The 26,825-nt window shown below is 39.2% G+C and overlaps 1 protein-coding gene across 1 annotated transcript in view; it reads left to right on the forward strand.

Moving 5' to 3' along the window:
• The first annotated feature begins 4,206 nt into the window (after nt 1-4,206).
• Tbc1d12 (TBC1 domain family member 12) overlaps nt 4,207-26,825 on the forward strand; it is a 54,665-nt gene continuing 32,046 nt past the window's right edge. The window contains exon 1 of the mRNA XM_070021240.1: nt 4,207-5,181. Coding sequence (XP_069877341.1) covers nt 4,265-5,181 — 917 coding nt within the window. The 5' untranslated portion in view covers nt 4,207-4,264. The remainder of the gene's footprint in view (nt 5,182-26,825) is intronic.

A 26,825-nucleotide genomic window follows, 5' to 3' on the forward strand; every position in this document is an offset into this window, starting at 1 on the left:
TAATCTTTTCGCCTGCATTTCCCATATTATTATTTAGATAAATTCTCATTAACTTGAACACATTTTGCTGTAAGCATCTTCGTGTAACTTTCATCTTCTTTTTTGAATAATTTCCTTATGACAAATTCCCAGGAGTAGGATTACAGTGTGTATTAATATGTAGCATTAATATGTGTCCGCAAAAATCATGGTGCATTTTTAAAGCATTTCATCTGTCTCTTGGCTTTGGCTTGTCAGGCGGCTGTGACTTACCAAACAGCAGCTGTTTGTTATCTTCCTATCATTCCTTTTCCACACATACCTCATCTTGCTGAGTTAATCTGCAATATTCATCCCTTCAATACTTGTTATCTCAATATAATCCATAACTTAGGCCTAAATCACTTTTTTTAACCAGCTTGGGCTTTAAGAGGCATGCATGGAATTTAAACTATTTACAGAGGTTGAAGATTTCAGTAGCAAACCAAATTGCATAGACTTAAAAGACTACATTTCCTCCTGCTTGCAGACCTTTTGAATTTTGATATCAAATTTACTTTGTATCTCATTAGTCAATTTCCAAAGGAACATACCATCCCTTTTGTTTAATCTATTCATCATTAAAGACTCATAGCGTCAGATCAATATATCCTTCAGTTGACTTGGGATTATTTTAGGTTTTACTAGTGCATGCTGATTCAAAACAAATGATTGTTAGGTTAAGGATTTGTTCATTCATAGAACAAATATTAAGATGAAAATTTTACAAATATGTTTATAGCAAAGTGTTCAAGTCCCAGGCCTGGCACTGAAAAGAAAAAGAAGAGAAGAAAAGAAAATAGAAAAGAAAAGAAAGCAAGAAAAAAGAGAGAGAAAAGGAAGGAAGAAGGAAGGAGGAAAGGAAAGAAGGAAGAGAGGCGGGGGAGGGAAGAGGGCACGTCTATGAAACAGCACAAGACTAAGCAACCTCAAACTTCTCTGAGACTAAATTAGAGTCTAGAAAGAGTAGGAGTCATTAGCCAAATTATCAAGGTGAGACAATATTCCAGGCAGGATGATCCACACATATGAAGCTACTTAGGGAGAAGGACCATGGCACAAATTTTAGAAACAGAGGAAAGGACAGTCTGAAACATGATGAGTGAGGAAAAGGAAACTATGAGATGAAGAAGCAGAAGTGGGAGTTCAAAGTCAGCATAACAATGATATAGCTCATCATAGAGCGCATAGAAGAAACTTAAATAAGGAGAATAGAAGTAGACACAATACAAGATTATTATGATTAAGTTCAGAGTTTGGGAGAGAACTAGGAAAGTAGGCTGGTTAGGTAGACAGATTAGGAAAAGTCTTGTAGTCTAAAGATTTTGTCACTGGCTTTAAGAGAACAGGAAATTTAGTTTGGATTAAGGAAGAAGAATCCTCTCCAAGAGTACTTAGAAAAAGCAGCTAAAAATGGGGAAGAAAAAAGAGAGACTACAACAATGGCAACTAAAGAAAAAAAATAATCTTTCTTTTAAAAATCTGGCAGATTAATTATGACTGCAAAAAAGCAAGGCATCTTCTCCAGAGATAATGACTTCATTGATCTGGCCCAGGCAACAGTATTTTTTAAAACTTCCTAATGTGCAGCCAATTTTTAGAAGCATTGCCATATTGTTCTGGAGTGATGATTTAACACTATAGAAGGTATGTCACATTACACCTTCATTGTGGACAAAGTTGCAAAATATAAATGTATTTCACTTTTGAAGACTGCATTAAAAACCAGTAGGGTTATGTGGACTACTGTGGTCATAAAAACTTTGAGGAGAGGAAGATGAGCAAAATATACTACTTAGAGCAATTTGAGTTTAAAAACTATAGTATCATTTCATACAAAAAGAACTACAATAGTAGCTAGAAAGAAGTTGTTGGGAAAAGTTTAACAAGAAGAAAACACATGACATTCTCTAGATTGAGAGGACGAAGACTGAAAGACAAATGAGACTGAACTCCTGCTACTCTCTTCTAGATTGTGTGTGTGTGTGTGTGTGTGTGTGTGTGTGTGTGTATGTTACTGATATTTGTAACTATCCTTATGCCCAGACATCTGCTATATTGTTATTTTTTTTAAGTTTAGGTGAAATATATATAACAAAATTAACCATGTTCATTGTACAGAGACAATACATTCACAATGCTGCAGTAGGCATGGCTGGTCCATCTCTTCACAGCTGAGTAATATTCCATTACATGGCTCTACTACTTTTATCTGTTAATAGAAATTTTGGTATTCTACCTTCTGGCTATTAAGAATACTACCACTGTGAATGTCTATGTAAAAATTTTATATATGTTTTTGTATTATCTTTAAGTAGTTGTACAAAGAAGCTGCCATTCAACAAAGGAGTTTGTGACTACAGTGTGTCTTGCCCAATTTCATCCCTTTAGCAGTTTTGTTAGTGTACTTGTTTTTAATTCTTTTAGAGATGTATCTAGGAAATGCTATTTAACCTTTTGGGTAATTAAGCACACTTTTTCCATAGAGGTTGCACTGTTTTACATTTTTATCAGCAATGAGTTAGTGTTCTACTTTTTGCACATCCTCTCCTAGATTTTTATATTTTTCCTTTTCTTTTTGAGACAGGTTCTATGTGGCCCACGCTAGCTTAGAACTCTATCTTCCAGTCTCAGCCTTTCTTTTAATATTAACTCTTATACCTATGTTCTGGGTATTATTTCTTTATTCTGAAAGATCTAAATGACAATAGCTTTGCCACTTCAGTCCTTACAAAAAGCTCATTATAAAAGATATAGGGTACTTCTAAATCTGGGTGATAGGCACACGATTCCTATCTTGACATATTTTTACTTTACCAGAAATGTAATTATAGCCACTCATGCTTTTTTTTTTTTTATAAAAAAATTTAAAGACTCAAAAATGCCGCCTTCTCTAGTTACTACTTCATTTTTTAAAAAAATTTTGTGCCAGTCCTGGGGCTTGAACTCGGGCTTTAGGTATTGTCCTTCAGTTTTTGTGCTCAAGACTAGTACTCTAACATTTCAGCCACATCTTCACCTCCAGCTCTTTTGGTGGTCAATACTTTCTTGCCTGGGATGGTTTCAAACTTCACTCCTCAGGTCTTAGCTTGCTCAGGAACTAGGATTACATTCATGAGCCACCAGCCTGGCTCTTGTTATTCTTCTATTTCTGTCCATTTCACTGATAATTTATTCTAGAATGAGTGTTCTACATTTGCTGTTTCATCCTATCCAATTCTGATGTCTCTTTAATCTCTTGCAACACATCTTTGACTCTTCTGAAATAACTTCTTCTCTGCCCCACCCCTAACCTTCTTTTTACTTCCCAGGAATGTCACTCATGACTCATCTGGGTGTATTATTCGGGTGACTCCTCCACCTAGCCTAAATTCTAACCCAAGTATTTGAGTTTTCACTATATGCTGGGATTCCAGTATTTAACTTTACTGGATATTTTCTAAGTATGAATCGAGATTTTTTTAATCCAATTTTTTTCAAACCATATCAGGTTCAGTCTCCTTAGCTTTGTAGTTATCATTAGCTTCCATCATGTGTTTCCTCCTAGTAGTTAGCACTTCTTGTTCTACTTGAAATGTCCTTCATTTCCAGCCAACTGTCGCCACTCCATTTTACTACATCATCACAAGGGGCTGGTATAAATCCTTCCCTTCCTGATCCCTGCTTCATCTCCCTTCTAAGAAAATAATGGAAACACTGTGCTAGATAGCTTGTGGAAGATGAAGTGTTGAGGTGTTGGCCATGCAGCGATGAAATCCTGAACTAAGGCTATAGGCTTAGTCCATTGCTGATGGACTTTGTACACTGGAATGACTTACCTACTCTAAGATCCTGTATTTTGCTCTCACCAATGATTAGGCCAAGTTAATTTTTGCTAAGTGAGTAATACCTCCCTCTACTATCTGCCAGACGCAGAGTGTGCAAAGCAGCCTCCGCCACGCAGACGGCGGATTCCAGATTGGCGGCCCAGGCCTCTCTAGCTGCCATCTCTATGGTTCAGGGAATCTCCAGGTCGTAGCTTGACCGGTCCGTCTTTTGCGCGTGCGCGAGCCCAGGCGCGTGCCCGCCTTATCGCAACTGTCGGGCGGTCGGGCCGGCAGGCCGGGGGGGGGGGCGGGCGGGAGGGGCGGGTCCGGAGCGTTGCGGCTGCGGTGGCGGCCGCGGTCCCCGTACCCCGGCTGCTCCCTGGCAGAGGCTGCGCGGCCGAGCCCTCGGTCTCCTCGGGCGGCGGCCAACCGGCCCTCAGATGGTGGGGCCGGAGGATGCTGCCGCCTGCTCGAGAAGAAACGCCAAGTTGCTCCCGGCGCCCGCGCAGGAGCCCGCGGACCCGGACAGGAAGATGATCCCGGCCACCGGCGGGTTTGGTGGCAGTGTCGGGGCGGCGGAGCCCCCGGAGGAGGCTGAGGAGGAGGAGGAGGAGGAGGAGACGCCGCCCCGGCAGCGCCTCCAGTCTCACCTGGCGGCGGCCGGGGGGCCGCGCGAGCCGGGGCTGTGTGACTGTCCGCTCCCCGCTGGCCCGGCCGGCGCCCCTCCTGCGGCCGCCTCGCGCCCGGCCGCCCGCCCGCACGGCTCCAAGCCCCGCGTCGCGGAGGCGGCGGACGCCCGCGCGTCGCGATTGGGCGGCATGACCAACGGGGACTCGGGCTTCCTGCTGGGCCAGGACCGTGGCTGCCCGGCCGAAGCTCGTGCTGGCGGCTCAGAGCCTCGCTACCAGCGCCCGTGCGGTCGCCTCCGCCTGGAAGGGCCCGGGGACCAGGGTGCGGGCGGCGCCGACAGCTCGTCAGACTGGGCCGCGCCGCTCGAGGACCCGCTGCGGAGCTGCTGCCTGGCGGCCGCAGACGCCGACGCCGACGTCGATGCCGACGACGACTCGGGGGGCAGCGAGGACTCGGAGCGGCCCACAGCCAGCCCCGCGGGGTCCATGGAGCGCGAGCTCGCCGTCACTCCAGCCGGGAGGACTAGTGGGGGTGCCGAGCCGAGCCTCGGCTTCCCGGACGGTCACTTGAACTCCCGGAATACGTTCGAGGTGAGCCGCCGGCCGAGCACCGGCGACCACCTGCCCCCGGCGGAGCGGCCAGTGCCATCGCCCGGCATGGAGCCGGGCCCCGCGGGGACCTCGGCCCGGGCTCGGCGGGGTGGAGGCTTTGCGGACTTCTTCGCCAGGTACCGCACCGGGGTTGGGGCGGGGCCGGGGACCTGCGGGGAGGGCTGCGTCGGCTGCCTCCCGACCCCGCCGCCGGTTCCGACAGCTTTGATTTGCAGGTAGGGGAAGAGGAACCCGGTCGGCTGGCTTTGTGTTTCTGTGGTTGTGAACTCTGTGGGAAGCAATCTTCCTGTTGTCCCGTGGGGCTGGAGGTGTCCACACCACGCTCCCCGAGTGCTTGTGCAATCAGGCTAGCCTGCCTGCTGGCCAAATGTGCAGTTGCCTGTCCCGGACCAGCAGACAACCTTCCCCCCCGCCCTTCTTAAAAATAATTATACTTGAAGGGCTTGGATGGGGAAGGGCTTTGCCTGCGGGTGTGGCTGGGGAAGAAAGGGAAGTCATTTTGTAGAGCTGTTAATTTGCTTGGAGTCTAAACCCATTCCAGTGGTGTGAGGATTCTTGAAATTAGAAGCCGTGGTTTTTCATTAGGTTTGCTTCAGTGGTCTTTACTAAAATGCAGTCGGTTTGGTGCTTAGAATTAGATGCTAGACATATAAGCCAAATTACTATAGTTACGTAGGAAATCTCTTTACTTCTCCCAGAGAACTCTCAGTTAATTCAAAACTTTTAATTAAAAAAATTTTTTTTTGAGGTCCTAGGGATCGAATCTAGGGCATGCTAGGCAAGCTCTGGACTACCAACGTATATCCCCAGCCCCAAACAACATCAGTTTAAAGGTCTTTTATTTTTAATTTGACAGGACATTCTGTAATTGAATTATAGTGCTAAAAAATACGATTCAGAATGAGGCTTTGATGGTTTAATAGGAGTAAACAGATGCAGTGGGAAAATACATATCTCAATGGGCATTACTGAAAAAGCAATTTCACTTGAATTGCATTTTGATACCATCCTACTGCCCTCCCTCCCACTTCAATCTCTAGGCAAAAAGTATTTCTAACATGTAACACCTTTTTAGGGGTCTTGACTGTAACTAGAATTGAAACATTATGCAGTTTAGGTCTTAGAAAGTTATACAATTAGTGTGTCGACAGAGACACAGTTTCCTGATTTTTATTTCTTACTCTCTACTATTTCTTTTTTTTAATTTTTATTTTTTATTGTGAACATACTGTACAGAGGGGTTACAATTACATGGGCAAGATAATGAGTACATTTCTTATCAAGCATTGCAGCCTCCTCCTTTGTTTACCCTTCACATCCCTTCCCAGCCTCCCCCCTCTCTACTATTTCTTATCTCTATTTTCCTTACTTAAGTAGTTTTACAAATAAATTACATAGTTTCTTAAATCAGTCGGAAATCTTGATTTTGTGCTACTTAATGACAAAATATATAGTAGATCTGTATTTGTACTTGTAATTGTAAAAATATAATTAAAACTTGCAGCATCAGTACTATATTCACAAAAGGTCTCAAAATGAGTTAAATTTATTTGTGACATAAGTTTATGACGTGACTTTAGGTGCTTATTGGTCCTCATATCTTGATTTTGTTTTGAGATCAGATATCGAGCAATTTTAGACCTGGATAGGGCCAATTCAATTAATAAATTAGCTTACTTTGTGCCAAGTATTGGGAATAGACATGATTTAGACAATGGTCAATGACTTAGAGGTGAAATGCAGCCTAATGGGGAATAAGTTGGAAAAGACACATACATCTGGTTGCAATTTACAAACAGTAGCAAAGGAAATCTATTTATTAGAGGCTTTCACATTATTAGCAGTGTACAGAAATTTCCATCAAATTAAAAACCTTTGACTTGTAGCATAATTAGATTTTTATTATAGCTAGATTTTATTCAGATGACCACATTAATCGGATGTATCCGAGCACTGGATTTAAAATCAGAAAATTTAGCTACCCTTAAGTTTATTTCTTCAGCCCATATTTTTCTTGAGATCCAAATTTCAAGACTCTACAAATCATTGCTTCCTTTATATGTTATTCTTGGGAAAGGACAGAGTGGGATACAAATTTTCCTTTAATATTTAGCAAAAACCTTAACTGGATTCTTAACTCTTTAATTCTTTTTTTTTTTCTTTTGGTCAATTGTGGGCCTGAACTCTGGGCCTGGGCGCTGTACCTCAGCTCTTCAGCTCAAGGCTAGCACTCTACCACTTGAGCCACAGTGTCACTTTCAGCTTTTTCTGCTTATGTGGTGCTGAGGAATCGAACCCAGGGCCTTATGCATGCAAGGCAAGCACTCTACCACTGAACCAACTCCCAGCCCCAACTCTTTAATTCTTTTTTTTTTTATTATGAAAATACTGTACAGAGGGATTACAATTACATGGACAAGATAATTAGTACATTTCTTAGCAAGCATTGTTGCCTCCTCCTTTGTTTCCCCTTCCCGTCCCTTCAACTCTTTAATTCTTAATACTTTCTGATGATTAATTCTTAAAGAGAAGGACTGGCATTCATTGCTGAATCTGCAATACCTGGCACTGGCATCAAGAACTCCATTCAGGTTGGGTTGAATTGGTAACTTTCAAGGACTCTCCTTCTTCACAGTCCCCCAGGGACTGTAATTTTCAACAAATCTTGCATCTCAGGCAAAATAATCAGAAAGTACCCTTGTCCCAGTAACTCAAGAGGCTTTTATTGTTGCTTTGTATATAGTTGCCGTTCTTAACTCCAAAGTTCCTTTTGGTACTATTGGCTTTTTCTGAGATAGACTCTTACTATTTGGTACAGCTACTGCCACCTCATGAAAGAAGGCAGTTCATTTTAGTTAGTGCATTCAAAAACCAGGATTTCTGATTCCTAGTATTCCTGATTTACTTTATGGTTCTTTTCTCTCATCTGTTTATCCTCTCCCCTTCCCGTCTCCTTTTCTTCCACTTCTTTTTCTCTTAACAGGGTAAAAAAATCTATTTTAAAAAAAAGTAAGAATAGTTTTAAAATTAGTGATAGATAATTTTTTTATTATTATTTTTGATGGGCGTGGGGCTTGAACTCTGGGCTTGGGTGCTGTCCCTCAGCTCTTCAGCTCAAGGTTAGCACTCTACCGCTTGAGCCACAGCGCCACTTCTGGTTTTCTAGTGGTTTATTGGAGTTAAGAGTCTCATGGACTTTCCTGCCCAGGCTGGCTTTGGACCACGATCCTCAGATCTCAGCTTCCTGAGTAGCTAGGATTACAGGCGTGAGTCACCGGCACCTGGCTGGACAATTCTTTATGACAATTTATTATTACAAAATTTTAAGATATCATTGGAAGCTGAAGCTTCATTGACTAGGTGAGAATTCATGTAGAAGATATGGGGATTTGTTTAGAATGGCTCTACTCTAATTTTGAATGGCTTCAGTGGTGATTTCATGCTTTCCTTCCCTTCTGTGAGGGAAGTTGTTTCAGTCTCTCTTGGGAACTTGCTTCTGCTTCAGCTAAGCAAGCATTGGGAGCCCAAGGGGTAGCCTGCATATAAAAACTTGAAATGTAAGGGTAAACAAAGGAGGAGGCTGCAATGCTTGGTAAGAAATGTATGCATTATCCTGCCCATGTAATTGTAGCCCCTCTGTACAGTATGTTCTCAAATAAAATAAAATAAAATAAAATAAAAAACTTGAAATGTGAGCTGGTGAGGGTGGCTCACACCTGTAATCCTAGCTACTCAGGAGGCTGAGATCTGAGGATCATGGTTCAAAGCCAGTCTGGGAAGGAAAAGTCTGTAAGACTGTTATCTCCAATAAACCACTCAGAAAACTGGAAATGATGCTGTGGCTCAAGTGGTAGAGTGCTAACCTTGAGCTGAAGAGCTGAGGGACAGTGCCCAGGTCCAGAGTTCAAGCCCCACGACTGACAAAAAAAAAAACACTACGCAAAAAAAAACTTGAAATGTTAGATGTGTGCCTTGAGCTTCATGTTCCTACAACTCAACAATTATGAGTGAAACCTTTTTTGGAATCTCTTGGGCTTCCAGCTATGCTTTCTCTACCCTCTCTGCTCCTCCCCTCCCTACCCCTTTTCTCCCTACTTCTCTCTTCCTTTCCCTTCCACTCCCCCCCTTTCTTCCTTTTTCTTTCTTTAAATTATTTTTGTGAGACCTTCAAGAAAATTCATGCCTTGTTTTCAGTATAGGTTGTGCTTATTTTTGCACACATAGTAAACCTCACATATTTACTGGCTAATATTTCTTTCTTTTTTTTGGCTAATATTTCAAATGTGAACTAAGTTAAAGAGGATTCTTTAAATGCAGTTTGATTTTTTTTTTTTTTTTTGTCGTAGGGCCTGGACATTGTCCCTTAGCTCTTCAGCTCAAGGGTAGCACTCTAGTGCCACTAGTGCCACTTCTGGCTTTTTCTGCTTATGTGGTGCTGAGGAATCAAACTCAGGGCCTCATGCATGCAAGGCAAGCACTCTACCATTGAGCCAACTTCCCAGCCCCTTCTGTTGTTTTTTAAGATATGGTCTCACCAGGCAGATAGGGTCTCATTACGCAGCCCAGGTTGGCCTCAAAACTGGTAATGTTTTTATCTCTGAGATTATAGGAATGAGACACCACACACAGTATAGTCTATATTTTATTTCCTTTATGATTTGGGGGGTGTGTAAAAGGGTGGGGAAGATAGCACTGCATGAGAGAGAATACGGTAATAGTAAACTTTAATCAATGAACTGGAATTTAAGATTTTTATTTCCATACCTTGAGTAACTTCTTGGAGGTTTCCAGTGTTCCACTTTGATGAACCAGTATAATAGTTCCAGTATTTGATATACAACAAAATTACCTAAAAGTAGATTAAAAAATTAGATTCTCTAATTCATAATCTTGATCTAGTCAGATTCAGGAGAACTGTTTTTTTTTTTTTTTTGTCGGTCATGGGGCTTGAACTCTGGGCCTGGGCTCTGTCCCTCAGCTCTTCAGCTCAAGGCGAGCGCTCTACCACTTAAGCTACAGCGCCACTTCCGGTTTTCTGGTGGTTTATTGGAGATAGGAGTCTCATGGTCTTTCCTGCCCGGGCTGGCTTTGAACCGCGATCCTCAGATCTCAGCCTCCTGAGTAGCTAGGATTACAGGCGTGAGCCACCAGCGCCCGGCTGGAGAACTGGTTTTGACAGGTAACTTTCAGTTATTAAAAGTTGTCCCCAGCTGCGTACCTGTGGTTCATTCCTATAATTCTGTCTCCTCATGAAGCTGGGATTGGAGTATCATGGTTCAAAGCTAGTCTAGACAGAAAAGTCAGTGAGAATCTTAATTGCCAATTAAGCACCAAAAAGTTGGAAATGGAACTATCTATGGCTTATATAGTAAAGCTCTAGCCTTGACCAAAAATCTCAGGGACAGGGCCCAAGCCCTGAGTTCCAGCCCTAGGACCTGGGTGCACATACATATAAACATGCACACATACAAACATAAATTGATTTTTTAATTGTTGTTTTAGAGGTGATACACAGCAAGGTTAACTTTACATATATTGCTTAGTATCAGCTGTTCCCTTGTCTTTCATTCCCTCCCTCCCATCACTGCCCTTGAGTTGTTAAGTTCATTTTCATCAATGTCCAGTGCAGCTGATGGACCTCTCTGTTGTACTTCTTTACCTGCTCTTCACTGATTCTGTGCCCTCTTCCCACCTTCCCTCATATGTTCACATGTATACACCATATTTGGAGATTTTGAAGCAATTTATCGGTTACCTATCTCTAAATGTATTCAGAAAAAGTAAGTAATTCTAGTGGCTTAGGAACTCATAGCTACACTAAAAGTTTTCACCCAGATAATTCTGGTTTATATCTGCTTGAACCTTACTGCAATGATTTAAAAAAACAGGCAACTCAGAGCCTTGTGCTTGAAGGCAGGCCCTCTACCACTTAAGCCATGCCTACATCCCTTTTTGCTTTTGCTGTTTTTCAATTATTGTCTCTCTCTTTTTTTTTTTTTTTTTTGTCTGAAGGGCCCTGGGCCCATTCCAGCACCTGGGAGGCAGGAGGATCTTGAGCTGCAGGTTAGTCTGGGGGTGAAACCCTGTGTAGAGGGAAACAAAACAAAACCCTTTAGTGAGGGAAGAGTTGTGTACACTGAATGTGGCTTGGCCCACCTCTAAAATTTGCTACCTCAGCCTTTCTTGTAGTTCTTATTTCTGTGGCTAAAGGAAGAGGGGAAACACATGTGACTGTCTGAGTTTTTAGCAGGCTTTTTTTTTCTCCTGAAATTAAGAGAAGTTTACCTTTGAAAACCAAGCTAGCTAGTTTGAAAGTTAACTTGGTAATACAGTGTTTAACTTACTTCTGAATTTGACCTTGCACTTTCTTTTTAATTTCAATTTTATTTTGGATACTTTTTTGTGTGTTTGTGTATTTCTCTGATTCCAGTCTCACACAGATTACAACGTTTTATATTTGGAATTGAACATGATGGTTTTGAAATCAGATTATGTGTATTTTCCCAGATACTATACTCTATAACTAACCACCCCATTATACATTGGGAATTTTTTAGAAGTTCCAAATCTGGTTTTAATCTTCACTGTTTTTAGCCATCTTTTTTAAATCAACTTAGGCAAAATATATTTTTGTTATTGTCCCTGGAAAAATTTATTCAAGAATTATAACAGTTCTTTTGTTTTTGTTTTTGTTTGTTGATTGTGGGCCTGAACTCTGGGCCTGGGCACTGTCCCTCAGCTCTTCAGCTCAAGGTTAGCCTTTTACCACTTGAGCCACAGCACCACTTCGCCTTTTTCTGCTTATGTGGTACTGAAGAATTGAACCTTGGGCCTCATGCATGTAAGGCAAGCACTCTACCACTGAGCTACTTTCCCAGCCCCTAGTTCATTTTTTTAAAAAGCAGGTCAAGGATTATAAAATAAAACTAGCTGACCACCAGTGACTCAGCTTTGTAATCCTAACTACTCAAAACTCTGAGATCTGAAGATTGTGGTTCTAAGTCAGGCCAGGCAGGAAAGTGCACAAGACTCAAGCACCAAAAACAAATAAACAACAACATAAAAAACAAACCTGGAAGTAGAGTTGTGGCTCAAGTGGTAGAGCACTAGCCTTAAGCAAAAAACAAGCTCGGGGCAGCACCTAAGTCATGAGTTCAAGCCCTAAGACAGCACACACACAAAAAATAAAATAAAATAGGGCCTGTGAATGTGGCTTAGTGGTAGAATGTTTGCCTAGCATGCATGAAGCCCTGGTTTCGATTCCTCAGTACCACATAAACAGAAAAAGCCAGAAGTGGCACTGTGGCTCAAGAGGTAAAGTGCTAGCCTTGAGCCAAAAAAGATGCTCAGGGATAGTGCCTAGGCCCTGAGTTCAAGCCCCAGGACTGGCAAAATATAGATAAAACTAAAGATAAATACTGTTTTTTTTTTTTTCTCACACTGTTCTTGTAAAGACAATGAAAAGAAAATTGCACAGAAGTGCCGCTATGACTCAAGTAGCTGAAGGGCTGAGGGACAGTGCCCAATCTCAGAGTTCAAGCCCCACACTGACAATTAGGGGGGAAAAAACACACACACCGGTGGCTCATGCCTATAATAGTAGCTACTCAGGAGGCTGAGATCTGAGGATCATGTTCAAAGCCAGCCTGGGCAGGAAAGTCAGTCTGGGCAGGAAAGTCCATGAGACTCTTATCTCCAATAAACCACTCAGAAAACCAGAAGTGGTGCTGTGGCTCAGGTGATAGAGTGCTAGCCTTGAGCTGAAGAGCTGAGGGACAGCACCAAGGCCCAGAGTTCAAGCATCAGGACCAATTTAAAAAAAAAAGAAAAAAGAAAATTGCAACATTTGGAAGTATGTTTAGCAATAAGAGAAACCAAGTTTGTAGAAAAAAGGTTTGTAGGTAGAAAAATTGCTGCAAGAATAAATGCTAGTTAGAAGTTAGCCATTGCTAGTAAGTACTTTGGACTGTGGTCTCCAGATTATATAAATTATCTGTGTACTGTTAATTTTTTTTTTCTACTCTGCCTACCTCAATGCCTTTGAAGATGTTTTTAACTCCTTTTTTTTTTTTTTAACTTTTAAAGTGTTTTCCAAGTCTCTACCATCTCTCCTTTACTTTCTTATCCTCCATCCTCTGCCCTTCTATAGCATTTTGTGTGTGTGTGTGTGTGTGTGTGTGTGTGTGTGTGTGTGTGTGTGTGTGTGTGTGTGTGTGTGTGTGTGTGTGTGTGTGTATTGGTCCTCAGGCTTGAACTCAGAACCTGAGTGCTGTCTCATGTATGCATAAATATATATATAATATATATGAATTTTTATTGATATATATCAGAATATGTGTAACATACATCATATGCATATGATGAAATTTTATTCATCTGTCGGAATGAATAGTATTATGTTATTTACAGAGAAATTGATGGACCTGGAAAAAAAAACCATGTTGAGTGAAGTGGGTCAGGCTGGGAGACACAAAGTATACATGTTTTCTCTCATACATAGAAGTTAGACCCAAAATATAAACATACTTGAAAACATATACTGGCCATTTGTATATATACACAGGATCAAACTGAATTGAGTATGGTATGCATAAGGGTAGGGTTCCATGGTGTAACCCCTTTGAACAATTTAGAAACAGGTTAACAAAATGAATACCAGAAAGCTAAAATATCTCCTTTCTGAAGGAGATGGAGGCTAAGAAAGTGGGAGAGAGAAATGTGGATAATACATGTACATATGGGAAAACAGAGCTAGGAAACTTTAGGAGACAGATGGAGATGGGATAGATGGGAGTTGGGAGAATGCTGGCAGGAGTGACACTGATCAAGATCTACCATACGTATTAGGGGACGTGTTAAAAGTACAACTTTTTATTGAGATTAGGTGATTACATAAATTTCACACATTTCACAGTATTGTGGAATAGTGATAGTTACAAACATTTTAACCTTCACAAGGCAAGTTGTCATTATTATGGTCTATAAAGTTTGTGAATTTTATGAGCTTTGACAATACAATTATTTCTTCCACATCAGATGATATGTACATTTCTTTCCTGTTGCTTAGTGAAAGCTGTTCCCTTTTTCTCCCTCATTCCCTCCCTCCCATCGTTGCCTTTGAGTTGCCTAGTTCATTTTCATCTATGTCCAGTAAAGTGCACCTATTTTAAGATAATATTAAAAACAAGAAAAAAGAAGAAACAAAATAGTACATGTATGAAGAGTTAAGATAAATACAGTATATAGCTGTACAGTGTATCCTTACTTGAACTCCAGTACAAGGAAAGGAAAATTTCTCCTTCATGCACCACAGTAAAGCTAGCAGTGGGGCTAGGAATGTGGCTTAGTGCTAGAGTGCTTGTCCAGCATGCATGAAGCCTTGGGTTTGATTCCTCAGTACCACATGAACAGAAAAGGCTAGAAGTGGTGCTGTGGCTCAAGTGGTAGAGTGCTAGCCTTGAACAAAGAAAGAAGCTCTAAGGGACAGTGCCCAGGCCCTGAGTTCAAGCTCCAGGACTTGCAAAAATAAAATAAAGCTAGCAGAATTAAAATCCCTCTTGTGTGGGAAAACGCATTAGTCATTCCCCCAAATATATCCTATATAAAAGTTTAAGCTGGGCACCGGTGGCTCACGCCTGTAATCCTAGCTACTCAGGAGGTTGAGATCTGAGGATCGTGGTTCAAAGCCAGCCTGGGCAGGAAAGTCCGTGAACTCTTATCTCCAGTAAACCACCAGAAAACCAAAGTGGTCGCTCGCCTTGAGCTGAAGAGCTGAGGGACAGCGCTCAGGCCCAGAGTTCAAGCCCCACAACGGACAAAAAAATAAATAAATAAATTCAAAAGTACATTATTAAAATTTTAAATAAAGATAGTGGTTCAACTGAATACGTACCTTCTGTATTCTGTGGATTTTAAAAATTTTGTTTTGTTTTTGTGCTAGTACTGCAGCTTGAATTTAAGATATCTAGTGCATACATTCACTACCAGCTTTTTGGTGGTTAATTGGAGATACCAGTCTCAGGGAATTTTCTGCCCAGGCTGACTTCAAATTTTAATCTTCACATCTCAGTCTCATGAGTAGGTAGGATTTTAATAAGTATGAACTACTGTTACCTGGCTATACTTTGTTTTTAAAGAATGATAAAGGTTAAATTGCCCTTTTTTTTTTTTTTAACTTACATAGCCCTTGACCCCCTCCCCTCATTGACTTTGTTGTTTGTTTTGGTGGTTCCTGGAGTTTGAATTCAGGGCTTCAGGTATGATAGGCAAGGGCTATACCACCTGAGCTATGTATCAAAACCTAGTAACATAAAACTTTGCATAAGGGGGGCTGGGAAGGTGGCTCAGTGGTAGAGCGCTTGCCTTGCATGTTCAAGGCCCTGGGTTCGATTCCTCAGCACCACATAAGCAGAAAAAAAAAGCCGCAAGTGGCGCTGTGGCTCAAGTGGTAGAGCTCTAGCCTTGAGCTGAAGAGCTGAGGGACAGTGCCCAGGCCCAGAGTTCAGGCCCCACGACTGGACCAAAAAAAAAAAAAATTTCGGATAAGGCATCATTGCTTAATGTTACCAGCACATAGCGTAGAGAATAATGTTCATCTTTGTGGTGTAGTTCTAGAAACAGATAAATTTTCAAAACTGGATACACAGCTAGGTACAATGACTGTAATTATCGGCCCAACTTATTTGGGAGGCTAAGTTAGGAAGATTGTTTGAGCCTTTCACCCCACCTGCAAAAAATGAATAAAACTGAGCATACAATTATAGTAACTCAGAAATATTCTGCAAAGAAGAATAACTACCTTAACATTTTTCTTGAGTAAATTAATAATGAGTCGCCTATTTTAAATGAGTAAGATTTTTGTTGTTGTTGTTGTTGGTCATAGCTCTTGAACTCTGGGCCTGGGTGCTCTTCAGCTCAATGTGAGCACTCTACCACTTGAGCCACAGCGCCACTTCTGGTTTTCTGAGTGGTTTATTGGAAATCAGAGTCTCACGGAATTTCCTGCCCAGGCTGGCTTTGAACCTTGATCCTCAGATCTCCTCCTCCTGAGTAGGTAGGATTACAGGGTGAGCCACTGGCATCCAGCAATTGTTTTGTACTTATTGAAGATCACTGAAACACAGTCTTTTGATTTACTGTTACTAACAGCCTAGGCCTGATACTTTATGTTTTATTTTTATGTTATAGAGAACAATAGTTTTAAGGCAATGCAATCAATGGTCTTGACCCAAGCTTACTCCCTTTTGAAATTAAGTGCCAAAACAGAATGACTCAACATCTTGTATACATAAACACTGGAGGGGGTGGCGGGGACACCATCCAGCATACCATGAAGCACAAACAGTTGACTTATGTCAATAAGCAATTATATCTGCAAATACAGCAGAATCCACAGAGACATGAACTTATCAATTCCATGTGGCAGGCATCAAACCCCATTAACCAAGTGTGAGAAAATTTGCAAAGTGATGGATGTCTGCCTGGGTTCCTGGACTTTAATGTAGTTCCTCCTGCCTGTGACCAGTAGCTCACTTCAAACTGACTGACAACAGTCAGAGGTCTTCCTGAACCTGCATTTGACAGTTCTGTGCCTTGAATGATTCTGTACCTATACTTATTGGGATTGGGACTTCACTTATGGTATTTGAAGACTAGTTCTATCATGTATATAATCAATTCAGGAAGTACTGTTAGGTCGGACATGAGCCAAAAAAATCAACATAGAAATGCATCACCAACAACTTTAAAGTGTAGTGTTTAACTTTCTTATTCTTAGATAATTTAGGTACTGGATAGATATTATGGTTTTCCTAAAGGCAGCCTATTAACAGTATTAATTGTTAAAAGGTTATTTATATTGAAGCATATTATATCTCTTATATTATATCTCTTTGTAATTGTTCTTGTTTGTTTTCCCTATAGAACCACAAAGAACAAGTCAGTTCTTCATGGTATGTTTTTTCATTTTGCAGAGAGCAGTTCTGGGAGTTGAACTCAGATCCTGGGCACTGTCCCTGAGCTTTCTCATTCAAGTATAAGTGTTCTCCCACTTGAGCAGAGCTGAAGTTTTTTAGTGGTTAATTAGAGACAAGCATCTTTTTCACGTTTCTTTTTTTTCTTTTCTTTTCTTTCTCCTTTTTTTGGGGGGGGGGTTGTTGTTGGTCGTGGGGCCCTGAACTCAAGGCTAGCACTCTACCACTTGAGCCACAGTACCACTTCCGGTTTTTTCTGCTTATGTGGTGCTGAGGAATCCAACTCAGGGCTTCATGCATGCAAGTCAAGCACTCTACCACTGAGCCACCTCCCCAACCCCGAGATAAGCATCTTGTAGACTCTCTTGCCCAGGCTGGCTTTGAACCTTGATCCTCAGAGCTCATCCTCCTGAGTAGCTGGTACCTGGCTTTTTTTTTTTTTTTTTGACAAGATTTTATAAAGTGGCCCAGGCTAACCTTCACTCAGCCTCCTAAGTTCTGGGATTAGAGGCACAAATCACCATATTTAGCTAATAAGTCAGTTCTTTACATAATCACCTCTCTGAAGTTTCAAGATTGCTACTTAGCTATTTATTAGTTTCTTTTAGACCTTTCTTGTTAGTTATGAACGTATAGTACGTTTCTGTTTTTTAGGTTTGTTTTACTGAGACAGAGTCTTGTTATATAGTCTAGGCATATTAGAAATACTTCCAGATCTTCATTTCATAGATCAGCCAGTCCTGAATGATCATCACATCACACACTTTGCGTAATCCCCATCCATTTCCTGTCTTTAACCATTTGATCTCATGCCTCATCACTATAATCTCACTCTACTAGCACTGCTCAAGGTAGTGCTAAGACTCTTATCAATATTTTACTCTTGTCCTTTAGTGAATTTTAATAAACATAGATTTGCTTAATAATAAGAGGATTCTTGTTCAGTGATCACAAGAGGTGACAAAGATGGAAATAAGGATTATTTAATGAATTATATAAGCCCTGGTATTTATAGCAAGCTGGCTGGTCCACACCAGGATTCAGCTATGGGCTAGAACCTTTATTACAATTAAGAGCATTATTTAAACGTGTTTCCTAATGAGAGTTCTGATAGGTTTAAAGTTAGAAGGTATGCTGGAGGGCATGGCTCAAGGAGTACCTGCTTAGCAAGTGTGACAAGAGTGAAGTCCTGAGTTCAAACTCCAGTACCACCAAAATGATCAGATATGAGTTCTACAAGAGCATCGTAGCATCCCTCCTGTGCAAAGTGTGGAGTCAGCTTGGCCAGTCAAGTAGCTTGTGTTTAGCTTTCCCATAAAGAAGTGGTCATCAGGAGGTAGTTGTCTGAGCCAGAAATCTAGATGACCACATTGAGAAACTGGAAAGAGGCATAGAACTGTTAACCATGTTAACAGTGATTGAGCCTTGCTTCTGGTTTAAAATGGATGCTGAGACAATGATTAATGATTTAATATGAATTAAATTATAAATTATAAGAATTCATGACAGGGAAACAAGATTTACTTCTCTGGCACTAAATCTGACCTGTAAATCTATCTCAAGATCATTTCACGTTTTTACAGAGATTAGGGAGTTGTGACCATAAGGAGGTACACAGGGAATATTTTGGGGGTGATGGAAGTATTCTGTACTTTGAGGTGATAGATACATAAATCTTTACATGTAGGAAGTGGCGCTGTAGCTCAAGTGGTAGAGTGCTCGCCTTGAGCTGAAGAGCTGAAGGACAGCGCCCAGGCCCAGAGTTCAAGCCCCATGACCAACAAAAAAAAAAATCTTTACATGTAGTAAAATTTGTAGAACTATATATCAAAAGAAAAGGAATCAATTTTAAAAATGAAAATATTAATAGAGAACAGATCATTGAGAAGATTATACAAATTCTATTCTCTGGGCATTTATAGTTTAAAAGTAGCATTCAGATATGTATGTAAATAAGGTAGAAAGTAAGAAATTTTGAAATAGAATAATCTATAGAAGAAACGGCTTGTAGGGGTGAGGTGGTGGCTCAATGGTAGAGTGCTTGCCTTGCATGCATGAGGTCCTGGGTTCGATTCCTCAGAATCACATAAGTAGAAAAAGCCAGAAGTGGTGCTCTATGGCTCAAGTGGTAGAGCTCTAGCCTTGAGCTGAAGAGCTGAGGGACAGTGCTCAAGCCCAGAGCTCAGGGCTCATGACCCACAAAAAAAAAAAAAAAAAAAAAAAAGAAAGAAAGAAAAAGAAAAGAAAAGAAAAGGCTTGTAGTAGAGAAAGGTTCATAGAAACAATGGCTTAGAGTAAATTTTTTTTCCCCCAGTGAAAAACTCCCCTTAAACCGACTCCCCCCAAGTTAGCTGACTGCACTGGAAATTCAATAGTAAATACAGAACTCAAAGTCTAATACAGTTGTGATATTGTAGAACTAACATTTTGATGCAGAAGGCAACAGTTTAAAATATTTCAAAGTTGTTTTTAATCTAAAAGGAAATCTTGAGTCTTTCATGTTAGCAATCGGGTTCTTTGATAGTGTAAATGATCATAATCAGGCTAAGGAATTTTTGTTCCCTTAGTTCTACTATTTACTAATATATATTTATGATGGTGTTAAGTGAATTTGAATGCCTCACTTGATATGATCATGTGGTTCTTTGTATTTGTATGATAAACCCCAGTTGGTCTTTTTTTTATCATGTTAATATATCAGATTAATTTCTCATTTAATAGAAATTTAACAGCTTGAGACATAATTCATAAAACTCACCTAAAGGTATACAATTTTATGGCTTTTAGCATAATCACATATGACCATCTTCATAAGCAATTTTAAAACATTTCTGTCCTTTATGTACATCACGGTGACTAAACAGATAAGAATATATTTTGCCTTTAGTGTAAATAAAAAATGTTAGCTTAGTTTCTGTTGTTTTGATGAAGTATACATCCTGCTAACTGTGATGTTTTCTACATATTCTTCTGATATTTTCTTTCTTTTTTTTTTTTTGTGGGGCGTCCAGTAGTGGGGCCTGAACTCTGGGCCTGGGCACTGTCCCTCAGCTCTGCAGCTCAAGGCTAGCACTCTACCACTTGAGCCACAGCGCCACTTCCGGCTTTTTTCTTTTTGCTTATGTGGTGCTGAGGAATCGAACCCAGGGCCTTGAGCATGCAAGGCAAGCGCTCTACCACTGAGCCACCTTCCCAGCCCTGATATTTTCTTTTTTATGTGCATATACTAAAAGAAAAATTATAGGACATTTCTTATATTTGTCCTCTTATTTTTCTCCTGGTGGTTTCTGCCTTGCTTCTCAATGTCTTAAGGCACCAATATTGGACTTAAATCAACTCTTTTTATGGAGTATTCTATACTTGCTATAATAAGTATACAGAAAAAAGCAAAAATATTTTAGTCATAATAATTATTACTATTTTACCCATAATGGCATTTCATGTTGCTTTCCTCTGCTATGTAAAGAAGCAAAGATCTCTGTTAGTAAAGCCTTGCCTGTAATTTATTTACTGTAAGGTAAACAAGATAGGATCTACCAAAGTATCATCCTGATGCAAATGCATTCTAACTGTATTCTGGAGGAAGAAGAAAATAATTTATATTATTGAGCTGTTTAAATGAAGACATTTTAGTAATATGTAAGAAAGAAGAGAAGGGATATGTCACACATGATCAAAACAAAGGTTATTTGAAAGAAAAGAAACTGCAGTAAACTGTCTCAAACACTTATTAGTGTTATGACTATAGAAAGTGACTTTATTGAGTTATTAGTGTTTCTTGGGAGTTGTGTAGAGATGAATCTGAGGAGAATGTGATGAAGACTATAAACAGTTCCCCAAGGAAATATTTGTTAGCCACATCGTTTTCTTAAAATTGTGCATGCAATTTGAGAAGAGACTCTGGCTCATTGGCTCTTGAAGAACCTTTGACCTAGATATTTTATAAAGTGTTGGGCACCTCCAAAAGACTGTTAGTTAAGAAGTAGTCTTTCAGTGTTGTAATTACTTTTTTTTTTTTTAAATAAGACTAAGTGTAGTAAGCTTTCTCCTTTTAAAAATAGTTCTGACATCTGAAAGTAGCAAGGATAGTTATGTAGACTTATGAAGTAAAAATTCTTTATTCTTTTTAATTTTTAGGATTTGTAATAGCGACCAAGACAAGATCGAGAAACAGCCCGAGAAAGAAAATTCTTGGAATTAAAAAAGCCTAAACTTATTTGGCAGAAAAGTACTTTTTTTCATATAGTCAGCTGAAAGTCTTTTTCAAATGAAAAAAATGATTGAGGTTTGGAAAGAATGTAAGTAATCTTTGTGCCAGATCTTTAATCCAAAATAGCCAAGTACTGAATTTTAAAAAAATAGTACTTCTTTGAATTAATTATGTAGTCAACTCTAGCATTCCATGGTCACTAAATAGTGTTTTCTTTTTGGTCTTCTATTCTTTGTGGAAACTTTAAGTTCACAGTCCAGGAAGTTGGTTTGTTTTTAGTGGTCTAATTTCCCCTGAAAAACTTTGAAGGTCAGGTTATGATTTCTAATTTTTTAACTTAGTTTATTTTGACGATTATTTTACTATTTTATTTTCTGTTTGGAAAAGTTTCAATCCTTTTTATTAGGTTGGTGTTATTATTGCTAGTAAGAAGATTCAAGATTAGATACAATTTTCTGTATTGTCAAGTTCCATAATTTGAGAGACTGAAATTTACATTGCCTCATATATAAGTGAGTATGCCAATTCTTAGAGGCCTAAGCACTTCATATCCTGTTACTTCATAAGCAGAAAGTTTTCATGTTATAAATGAGTTTTGCCCAGCTTTTTAGGTGTGGTAGGCAATTAGTGTGGGTCTCAAATGAAGCTTTCTGTGTGTATGTAAAAGAAAGAAGCAAAAGAAAGATGTATTAGAATATTGCAAACACATATAGATAGATGAATCATTGAGGGTAATGAAGTGTCACTTCGTTGCAAGTTTGAGTTGCATTTTCCTAATGACTAATAATATTGAGCATTTTTTATGTTGCTTATTTGCTTTAATATACCTTCTTTGGCAAAACATTAGCTTAAATATTCTCTATTTTCTTTTTTTTTGTTTTTTTTTTCAATAACTTGTTATTGAGCTTTATATTGCTACTGAGCTTTATACTGTTCTCAATCTTTGGCTTTTCATTTTCTGCACATATTATTTTAAATTGTTATATCTGGGTGGGGTGACACATCTGTAATCCCAGCAATTTGGGAGGCTGAAGCAGGAGGACCTCTTGAATCCATGATTTAGTGACTAGACTGGGTAACATAATTAGACCTTGTCTCAAAATGTTTGAATGAATGAACAAATAAAATAATTTTGGTAGAATAATATAACATAAAATCAATAACTTTAGTTATTTTAAGTATATGGTTATGCAATTCAGTGACATTAAACACATGATAATATACATTATCACTTATCACTTACTTAGAGAACTTTTCGTCTTTCTAAATGGAAACTTTTTACCCATTAAACAATCACTCCATATTTCTCTCTCCTCAGTTCCTGATAAAGTCTATATATTTTCTGTTTCTATGAATTGCCTATTTAGATACCTGATATAAATGGAGTTACATAATATTAGTTCCTTTGTTTCTGGCTCATTTAAGGTAGCACCATGTTTTCAAGGTCCATCCAGATTGTAGTATATATCAGAACTTGGCTCCTTCTTGTGGCTGAATGATACTCCATTGTATGTTGTATTAGTTTTATAGGGATACCATAACAAAATAACAAAATATCATACTAGGTGGTGTAAAAAACAGAAAGACTTGGAAAAAATTATATTAAGTAAAGTAAGCCAGGCCCAAAGAAACATAGGTCCCATGGTTTCCCTTATTTGCAATAACTAGTATATGTCTGAGGCAAGCAGAAAAGGTCAGATAAGTTGATGTTAGGTGAAAAGAACTCCAAGATAAGTATTTAAATGTTTTTTCTTTCATGTGATTATTTCTAACATATTTATAAGATAATTTCTTTGTTGCTTTGTATGTCCCTCCCCCACAGTATAACCCCTGCTTTCACTGTATTTGATGTTGGTATAATTTGTGGAGGGGAAGGGAAAAAACAAATCGCTTAAATAGGGATACAAGTAGACCCATTGCAAAAAAAAAAACAAAAAAACCCCCACAGAAATTTGTTTTCTCATAGTATTGAAGATTATATGTCTAAAATGAAGATGAGCTGTTTAGTTTCTCCCATAGTCTTTCTCCTTAGCTTGTAGATAGCTGCTTTTTTAGCTGCTGCTGCTTTTTTTTCTTTACTTTTTTTTTTTTTTTTTTGTATGGATAGTGGTGTTTAAACTTATGAGCTGAGTGCTGTTCCTTAGCTTTTTCTGCTCAGGGCTGATCCTTTACCACTTCAGCCATACTTCCACTTCTAGTTTTTTGCTGGTTATTTAGAGGTAAGAGTATCATGTACTTTTTCTGCTTTTTAATTTTTTTCCCCTAATTCTGGGCTAGGCTTGAACTCGGCCTGGGAACTGTATTGAACTTTTTCAGCTAGATCTTTACCACATGATTCACAGCTCCATTTCTGAGTTTTTGTTGATTAATTGGCAGTTAGGAATCTCATGGACTTTACTGCCTGGGCTGGCTTCAAACTGTGATCTTCAGATCTCATTCTCCTGAATAGCTAGGATTACAGGTGTAAGCCACTAGCACCTAGCTTCTACTTCTTTATTGTTGAATCCTCCTTTCATTTTCCCTCTTATGCATGCAGCCCTGGTATCTCCTTTTACAAGAATACCAGGCATAATGGATTAAAGCTCATCTACATGACCTTGAGTTCTCTTAAAAACCCTTAAAATACAGTCATAGTCCAAGAGACTAGTATCAGAGTTTCAACATAGGAATTTTAAGGGACACAGTCCATTCTATAACATATGTATACACCAAATTTTTCTTAATTTATTTATTTTTTGGTGCCAGTACTGAGGTTTGAACTCAAGGTCTTAACTCTTACCTGCTTAGCTTTTTCATTCAAGACTAGCACTTTACCACTTGAGGCATACCTCTACTTCCAGCTTTTCCTGGTTTATTGGAGATAAGATTTATTTATTTATCTCCAATAAACCAGTAGATTTGTCCAATAAACCTCTAGATTTGTCTGCCAGGAGTGACTTTTGCCTCCTGAATAGCTAGTATTACAGGGGTGAGCCTCATTCATTTATTGATGAGTATTTGAGTGATTTCTGCCTTTTGATTTGTCAGTACTATTGCTGCAAACATTGATATATAAGTATTTGTTTCAATCTTTGTTTTTAGTTCTTTTAGGTAAAAACCTAGGCATTTCTGGCTTATATGATAATTCTGTGTTTAACATTTTGAACAGTTGTGAAAATACTTTGTACAGTGGCTTTACTATATGATTTTAAATGTTCATCAGGTTCCAATTTTCTTGCTTTCTCATCAACACCTATTTTGTGTGTGTTTGTTTAAACAGTAATAACTATGTGAACTGGTGTCTTAACTGTGTTTTTTGATTAATTTCTTTCTATCTATCTATTTATTATTATTATTATTAATGTTTTTGCCAGTTCTGGGGCTTGAACTCAGGGCTTAGGCACTATCCCTGAACTTTCTTTGATCAAGGTTAGCATCCCACAACTTGTGCCATAGTGCCACTTCTGGCCTTTTCTGTTTGTATGGTACTGAGGAATCTAACCCAGGGCTTCATGCATGCTAGGCAAGCACTCTACCCTAAACCACATTCCCAGCCTTGATTTGTATATTTTTTAGAGATAAGTGATCCAGGCCTGTCATCTCCCACTCCTGCTTCTGCCCATTGAAAATTGATGAGGTTCTTTCCATGACTAGAGAGGTGTAGAGTGGCCATTTCTATCTCTAGGCTGAGGCTGAAAGTTTGCTGAGGGACTACACAGTTTGGGCATGTGGTTGACCAGTTCTAATGAATGATCTCATATCCATAATACCACCCACCTTACTCTGCCTCAGCTGGAGACCACCAGAAAGCCTTTTTCTCCTTTAGTATCCCTTCAATGACTTCTAATGAGAAAGCCAGTTTCATGTTTATTTGTTTTGAAGAAGTACTTAAAGAATTCTGTTATCACAGGATAAATATGGAGTTAAGAGGCAATAAATTGCAGACATAGCTTGTGTTGCCCATACTTTAATAGGTCATCCACTGTGGCTTGAAATTGCTACTTGTCAATTTCCTGGTCTTCAGTGTGTTCATTATTGAAAAACCTCTAACCTAGGATCTTAAAAAGTGGAAAATTAAATTACTGCATATAAGCATCTATAAAGAAACCTCTAACAGAGCCTGGGAATGTGGTTTAGTGGTAAAGTGCTTGCCTAGCATGCATCATGCCCTGGGTTCGAATCCTCAGTACCACCTAAACAGAAAAAGCTGTAGCTCAAGTGCTAGAGTGCTAACCTGGAGCAAAGAAAGAAGCTCAGGGACAGTGCCCAGGCCCTGAGTTCAAGCCCCAGGACTGGCAAAAAAAGAAAAAAAAGAAAAGAAAAGAAACCTCTAAAGTACTTTAAACAGAAATTGCTTTGTGATGTCATCTTTTCTGTTGCATATCTAAATAGAAATATTTTTAATTGTTGAAACTGACTAAAAACTTATTTCTATATTATGATATTTCTTTCAAGATATATTTATGTGGTATTTGAGTATAGCTAAACCTGGTTATTTGGGAATTAAAATAATTTGGAGCTATAACTGTACATGAATTTAAGCTTTTCTTAATCTCCGTTTGTATCATAGCCTGTATAAATGTTTGGTAATTGAGTTAAGATTCATCAGTACCTTTTCTAATTGGTCCATGCTGTCCCTTCCATACTGTTTCGCTTTCTTGGTACTAGGATATAAACTCAGGGCCTTACACTTGCTAGGCAGGCCTCTACCACTTGAGCCCTATTGTGTGTTGGTTATTTTAGAGGTCTTGCTTTATGTCCAGGCCAGCTTGCACTGTGATCTTCCTATTTGTTCTTCCCCGTTTTCTTCTTCCTAAGTGGCTAGGATTACAGGCTTGAGCCACTGTGCTGGCTCTCCATACTGTTTTGATGAGCAACTACTTTGAATGTCATTCCCAGTTTTCATAACCAGTTAGGTTCTACATTTTGATTGCTTAGGGCTTGGACTATTAGTCCAAAAATAAGAAAAGTAAAATATATGTACAGATTTTTTGTTTCATTTTGTTTTTAGATATTTCAGTGAGAAGTACATTTTTCCCTTGGCTGTATATTGGTTTGTTTGCAATAAGCATTGTTATATGTAGCTTATCCTAGGGAAAACAATTTATATTAAATATACTTTTTATTACAACTGACAGCAAACTAAATAGTACTTTTAAAAAGTATTATATTACCTAACCCTTTAGGTTTTGTTTTTCAATTTTCTTTCTTCTCAAATTTTTGGCTTTTATTGTTAAGTATGTGAATTATGAATTCAGAACTATTATATTTACAGCTGTCTTCCACTTTTTTTAACTAGTATCTTTATTGATGAGTCTTCTAATAGATCTATATGTTATATTTTCTTTTTTTTCTCTCTCTGTTACTGGCTTTGTGCTAGCTTAAGACTGACACTCACCTACTTGAGCCATGCCTCTAGCCTGGCTTTTTGGTGGTTGTTTGGGAGATGGGGTTTCTGAACTTTTCTGCTCGGGCTAGACTTGAGCCTCAGTCTTCTTGATCTCTACTTCCTGATTAGCTAGGATTAGAAAGTGTGAGTCAATGGCACACAGCTAAGCCAGGTACTCCTAACTGAAGCATGTTAGCCTAAACCAGTATT

Source organism: Dipodomys merriami, unplaced genomic scaffold, assembly GCF_024711535.1.
Source record: "Dipodomys merriami isolate MVZ:Mamm:240054 unplaced genomic scaffold, mDipMer1.0.p SCAF_14, whole genome shotgun sequence".
NCBI lineage: Eukaryota > Metazoa > Chordata > Mammalia > Rodentia > Heteromyidae > Dipodomys > Dipodomys merriami.